This window comes from Bidens hawaiensis, unplaced genomic scaffold (genome assembly GCF_021521415.1).
Source record: "Bidens hawaiensis isolate Kalapana, Puna unplaced genomic scaffold, B.hawaiensis_p1.1 tig00030204_1, whole genome shotgun sequence".
NCBI lineage: Eukaryota > Viridiplantae > Streptophyta > Magnoliopsida > Asterales > Asteraceae > Bidens > Bidens hawaiensis.
The window spans coordinates 166204-173726 of NW_027495023.1; the positions used below are offsets into that span (position 1 = coordinate 166204).

Genomic DNA, 7523 nt, shown 5'->3' on the forward strand with positions numbered 1-7523 from the left:
AAAAGTAATTAGTAAGATATATGCACGAAACTTTCTGGATAATTTTCTGAATCGTGCAAACACTTTTAGATTTAAGTATTTTAATGAGTTATTTGAAATCCAAAGTGGATAATTTTCTTGAGTGGTTGTATGTTTTTCACTTTATTAAAAGTCACAACACTATCACAACGAAAATACATAGATGATATCGGTTTTGGTCACAATGGATATCTCGTGTAATTGTATCACGTTTCTTAGCCACTCAGCTTCTTATTGCTACGAGTAATGCCACAAACTCAAATTACATAATGAGGCAAAAACACTCATTCCAGCTTAGCGACAACTGCTACAAATTGTCGCTATTGGCACTAGACGACTTTAACATGCTTCATGTTATGGTGACACTTGGTTCGTCGCCTAACAATCTCTAAAGTGTCATCAATTTAAACAGTCACTTAGTGAAGAAGCATTTTGTGACTAATTCAACACCACTTTTGACACATCATCATTTTTGAAGAATCATCCAAACATGTTAGATTTGTTTTTGTTTATATTAAGAATCTTGACACATATTTTATACACTTAGAATGTATAGAAGTAGCTATAACTATATTAAATATATAACCTTTTAAAACTTGGAACTATGTTCTTCAACCAATCAATTAATAAAAATAAACAACTATAAGTACCTAGCTATATATATAACATCATCTATATGTTTTCTAAACCACTTTATGTGGATACCTACACCACTTTATAGTGTGAAATTAAGGAGTTTAATGAGCTTTAAAAGCAATTTGTGTCGCAAAACATGCATAAAAAGGTGAAAAAAAATATTAGGTGTTATGAATCAAAGTCATAAAATTGACACAAAAGAAAACATTCAAATATTATTCAGTGTCTCAAATTTAACTTGATTCAATGTATCAAGCATCCTACTCCTTGGCTTTTTTTCAACTTTAGTTTAATTTGTGATGATTAAGATTATAATAAAAGCACATATATATTTTGATACTTAGTGTGTGTACCAATAATAATAAAAAAAAATCTTAATTGAGAAAGCTATTAATTAATGATATATATTTTGGACTAACACATTCTTTTTAGGGAAAAGTTAACATACAAATGAAATTAACGTGCTAAACGTGAGAATCAAGTAGAGTAATTATCTAATTACATCATAGAGTAATTATCATTGTAATTACTCTATGATGTAATTAGATAATTACTCTACTTGATTCTCACGTTTAGCACGTTAATTTCATTTGTATTATAATCTCTATGATGTAATTAGATAATTACTCTACTTGATTCTCACGTTTAGCACGTTAATTTCATTTGTATTTGATCCAAACCCTTCTTTTTATTTACTTTTTTAACTATATATGTCTACATATCTCTCTAGATGAGGCAAATAGATCATGATCCACCATCCTTGTTTCCTAGCACCACCACTGCCTTGTAACTAGTGGCTTGTTCTTTTATATACTATTGAAAATTTGATTTAATTACCATGTGTGTTATTCATACACATTTGCGTACCTATATTTATTTTAATGAACATGTGCCTATTCATATATTTTGTGTTACATATTATGAATGTACGTATGGTGTTGTTTTGGATTTTCCAGAAAATACATATACATTTTTTTTCACATGTACACATATATGAGAATGGATGAGAATAGGTTAGGTTTAGAACATATTTAGGCCTTTTCAAATTCATACCTGGTTAGTAAAGCTTATTTCAAATTTGTTAGGTTTCTGCCAGGTAATTATCCGTTGGGTATGATCTGGAAAGCTACGGGTTTTGGATACACCAGACTGAAATCCCATCAGATATCTATTGGGTTTACAAATTATAGCTAGTCTATTGCATCGGCCATGTTACTATTAATCAATTAAAAATAATAATTACTATAAAATGTTGTCAATATAATTCATCCACTTCTACTATTAAAAAAAATAATTGTTGTCACATACAAGTTGTTAGAGCACCCGCAAATCCACAACAAAACCTTTAAAACCGGCGCATCAGCTTTACCTCATATTTCAAACTTTCATAAAAAATTAGTGTATGTGAAAGAGGGGGCCCACTTGGTTGGTCTGTTTGTAGTTTGCATATCCAGACCATCCATCCAGACTTGAAGCCCACATAAACAAGGCTTGTGATCCATTCATCCGCCCCTTGTCATATATAGAGCCGGACCTTGACGTTTGAAGCTTATTTTAGTTGCTGTTATATATTGATTCTCCATGTAACTATAAATATACATACATGTGTCATGTGTGTGTTGTGTTCTTAAAGTTTTTATTTTCCTAAAATGAACCACAACATATATTTATATTAGTTGTATTTTATTCAAGGGCTTAAATTATTTGGTTCTTAAGAAATGTTCGTCATCCAATTTTATACTTTTGCATATTTAAAATACTTGATTTAATTTCCTTCTAATATATATAATAATTATACAACATATATTACACGAATAATCTTAGATTCATAAAAAAGTTTATTATATATATATATATATATTGATAGTGTATTTTGAGAGTTTGTGTCATTATCATCATTTTTGTTATATGAAATATCATTTAAAGTGGATTAAAATAATAATTATGTGTTGTCAAAGTGGTTGACTGAAAGTGTGAACTAGGGTTTAAGAGTTGATTCCCATATATATGTAAAAAATAATGAATTTATAGTTTTCTTTAATATATTAGTCATGTCTCTAATTCATTAACAAAAACACATAACTTTTATTCACTTTTTTATTCGTTATGAGCTAGCTCAGATAGTTAGGGGTTTTTTACTAGATTATTTTCTTTTTGGGAGGTTTCTGGTTTAATATGTACACTAAATTCTGTACATACAGGCAAGCACCACTAGCAATGGTTCAAACTTATGGTAAGAAGAGACTAACAAATGTCATGACCATTTGAAAAAGACACTACTGCCACCGAGCTAACATCGTTCATAAAATAACCGGGAACACAAATAAAAAACTATCATCCATTGTTTTCTTCACTCTTGTTCAATCTCTCCTTTTACTATGAGAAAATATTAAATTAATTGAGAAAAAAATATATTTAATTTATAGAAAAGTTCCTCTAGAAAAAAAAATCTACAAGAATAAAATAAACTATTGTTCAAACCCTACATATATATATACACACTACACACAGAATTAATAGCATCTTCACCACCCATTTTCTCTCACTCTGTGTAGTGTTTCTCTCTCTAAAGATCAAGGTGGATCACCGGAGACATGGGAAGAGGGCCCTTCCGGCCGATGAATCGGAAGACAACCCGAACGAATACCAACAAGATTATGAAGAAGAAGAACACCAAATGTTCCCAGTTTACTCCCCTAGATCTCAACAAGACATGTCCGCAATCGTCTCTGCTCTTTCTCAAGTAATCGGAACCACCACCGCCACCGCGGGTGGCGGTGGTGGCAGTGACATAGCTTACTCCACTTCTACTACACCTAACCAACCTCCACAAAGTCAAGAGCTAGGTAAAACTTTCTAAATTCATCCATTATATAATATTATAGTTGTTTATATATATAATATTAGTGTATAGAAACCCTAATTGGTCTTAATTTTGTATGTACAATCTTAACATTATGTCACACTTTTTGATGTTAATGTAGTTAGCTAGCCGTTATTTCACTTTAGCTGGCTAGGGTTGGTTTTAATAAGTTTAAGGGATGGACCAAATGAATTAGGGTTTTGTATAATTACAATAATTTTAATGTTGGTTAAGCTCCACACTTAATTGTAAGGAATTGATGAAATGTTTAAATTATACACTCTACATATTTACACAAAATGCATAAGGGTTGATTAATAGTACTTTCCATTTATTATAAGTATGAAAAGTTTATTATTATCCAACACTTACAAAACTTCTAATTTTGACAAACTAAAAATATGACCAAAAGTGGTTAGTTTTACAAGTTTGCTTAGCTAGTCTTTGAAGATTTATATTACATATGGTTGTTGTAGTGGTGATCTAGTCTTAAATTCATTTGCCAAGTAGGATAAAGTATTTATGTCTTAAAGTGGTGATTTATGTCTTCTAATTGCTTCAAAACCTGATAATTTGATTGTGTAATATAGTGAACCCAAGAAGGAGACACTATAGAGGAGTGAGGCAAAGACCATGGGGAAAATGGGCTGCGGAAATCCGTGATCCTCAAAAGGCGGCAAGGGTGTGGCTTGGGACATTCGAGACAGCCGAAGCAGCCGCACTTGCCTATGATGAAGCGGCCCTTCGGTTTAAAGGAACCAAAGCAAAGCTCAATTTCCCTGAAAGAGTTCAGGGAAGGCCAGAATTAAGTCACTTCATGAGTACTCGTCCCCAATTACAAATGCCACATCGTCCTGTACAAAATTCTCAAACGCCTCATCTTCAGCCTCCATATAAAAGCACGTACCCTAACATTCAAGATTACACGCAATTCTTTTATGGCGCTAACGAGCATGGGATGTCAACATCGGATACAAATGTTACGAGTTATAGTACTTCGTCTTCCACGGATATGGGTAGTTCATCAAGTGTTGACCCTTCACAATATTGGCAAGATTTTGATCCATCAAATCAATCATGAGATCCATAGTTCAATGTGATCATATTGAGACATGCATATTCAATGATGGTGGAGGATATGATTAGATTTTGATAAGATGAGAATTCTACAAGTGTTCCTTTAAATTGTTGTTTTTTTTTTCTATTTTAAGTGAGCTTAAGCATGTATGGAACTTTTATGACTACCTTTTTGTTAATTTGTATGATTCCTTTTTCATTTGGAAGAAGATATATAGCCCATGTCGCAATATGATTGTTAATGCTTATATTTTGTGGGGCACATTAATTTTATAACCAATAATCTATTGAGAACTCGCGAGAACTAATATAATAATACATATACTTGTACATAGTGCATGAAAGACGATTAAAAAGTAGTGGGAGTGGGATCTTATAACGTCTTATAACAATTACGTAACTGTCTTGTACATCACATAAAAGCTCTATATAAAATTGCATTTACGTTACTCACAATTCTTTAACAGATTCTTAAACATTTGTGTATAATGAATATACCTACAATGTTTATGTCAACAAGTCAACAATTCAGAAACAAACATTTGATTTGGTGTTTGAAAAATTATATATTGGCACACCTACTAGCTACTACTAAAAACTTGAAGTTAAAAACTGTCATCAATCTATTTAATTTTTTGTCCTATTTTTATCTTAACTTAACCAAGTCATGGATCATGCTTCAATATCCCTTGGACATGAAGTACAAACTGATCACATTTTCCGAACAATCATCGAAATATTAAGCATGCAAATCCATAACTCAGGCATTAGGAACAAAGTTTTCATGAGAACCGTTTCACTACAAAACAAAAGAGTATCACCGACTGACTGCCAAATCCAAAAAAATTCTGTCAATACACATGTTTTATGTATTCATATATATTGACACATGTAAGCATACATAATATGTGTACTTGTGTAAGTTTGTTGATTGATTGAGTGAGTAGTATTAGTTAATTTCTTAGTTTTCCGGCCAGAGAACCGCGACTTCCGGTGATTATTATTTTTGAACAACAAAAGAAAAAAAATTATCAAATCTCTACTCTCTAACAAGAAGAAGAAAACATACTAAACATAAAAGATTAATACTTTTTTTTTTCACAAAAAAATGTAGTAATATTTTATTTATCTTTAGATTAAATTTAGAACATTCTAAGACTAACACATGAAAGCAAAGATCATTGAAAGAAAACATATATGGGAGAAATTAAAAGCAAGAAAATAAGATAACTTCCCTGAGAAGCTAAACATGTCTGACACTTATTAATAATATGACTAAGTTTATATATATATGTATATGTCAATCCTCAAAAGGTGCCGACGACGTCCACCACCGCCACCACCAACTTTCATCATTGTACGTGTTCGTGGGTATGTGTGTGTGTGTTAGATATATATGTATATATATACACACACAGGTTATATGAATGAAGTTGGTTTCAGGAATAAAAGGAGTAAGGTTTATATATGATCATGTATGAATAAGAAGACTTTTAAGGAAGCAGAATGCGGCTGGTATTGACAAATACGATATCATCATAACATATACCTAACATTAATTTATTTACATGGGAAATTAATTTAATAAAATATATAAAAATATAAATAGGAAGAAAAATACTGTTTTATTAGATAGTGATATATACACACATGTGACATGTCTATATTAAATTATTAATATTAATGCGTGTGAGTTTTTATGCAAAATAGTTAGCATATGTATATTTTTTAACATGCATATATAATTGGCCGGTTATAGTAGTGATGTATCTAATAGTTTATAGGGGTGTGTAAAGTCGGTTATGAGGGCTTAACCGTAACCATAATCGAAGTTATATATAACTAAATGGTTGGTTAATCGTTAGTTATGGGTCGGTTTTGGTTAATTGTCCAATCTTTTTTTCCCTATATTTTAGTTGGAAGTATTTTGATTATGGTGTTCCAAAGTTAATCAAGTTTGGTTATGATGTTTTAAGTTATGTTATAGATAATTGGAAAAAAAAAAGAAATGTTCGAAAGACGGATAAAGAGGTATAAAAGATTGAAAATATTAAAGATGTAAAATTTTGAAAAACGTAAACAAGTTTTGGTTCAGTTAATAGAGACACGTTAACCATATATATATAACCATAAACGAATGGTCGGTTAATCATATCAACTTAATTATTACTATTGGTTTTATTTGATTATAGTTAATTTTGATTATTTTTTAATTAACGCTTTGAATTTCGTTTATGGTTTGGTAGTTATCATTCCTAATTATTTTATATTTCAATTTATTAACCAAGTGTTGTAGTATTTAATTCTAAGCGTATGTGTATCAGAATATGTTTAGAACCTGCTTTTCTTTTCTTTTCTTTTCTTTTTTTAATTTGTACGTACCAACAAGTTTTTACATGTTCTAATATATATAAGTGCAAAATACACTGCATATAAATATTGTGTAGTATGAACATGTTTCGCATGTATAAACAATTATTATATTTTATAGAGGTAGGGTGCCAAAAAGGACCCAAATACCTGTAAGAAATACCCGCGGGTCAATCAGAAGTCCCTCTTAAGGCACCCGCGGGCATATAAACCATTCGCATAATCATTCGAGGAAGAAACACCCTCATAGCAGATGCGGAAGCATCACAACACTCTTAAAAGTCATCCGTAAGAAGGAATATCCTTCCGCGTAAATAACTACGAGGTAATGCTCCGGGACAGCTGTCAGTAACCAATTACCTTCTAGAAGACTTGCCAAGATGCTTTCTTGGCAATACGTGACCTTTCAGCCAATTAGCTAGTGACATGTGACAAGGCCGTTATAACCGTGCACATGGCCAATGTTACCCCATTAACCAATAATAGAGCGACATGTGTCCAGGTTGTTATACATGCACATGCAACATATAAGTTAAACCTATCATATAAGGATACACGT

At 31.4% G+C, this 7523-nt stretch overlaps 1 protein-coding gene across 1 annotated transcript; it reads left to right on the forward strand.

The window, feature by feature from the left end:
* Positions 1 to 3194: 3194 nt before the first annotated feature.
* LOC143580040 (ethylene-responsive transcription factor ERF114-like) lies at positions 3195 to 4598 on the forward strand. The gene is made up of 2 exons (XM_077063184.1): positions 3195 to 3500; positions 4108 to 4598. Exons 1-2 carry the CDS (start codon positions 3332 to 3334, stop codon positions 4596 to 4598), a joined length of 660 nt encoding a protein of 219 aa, XP_076919299.1. The 5' UTR covers positions 3195 to 3331.
* Positions 4599 to 7523: the final 2925 nt, after the last annotated feature.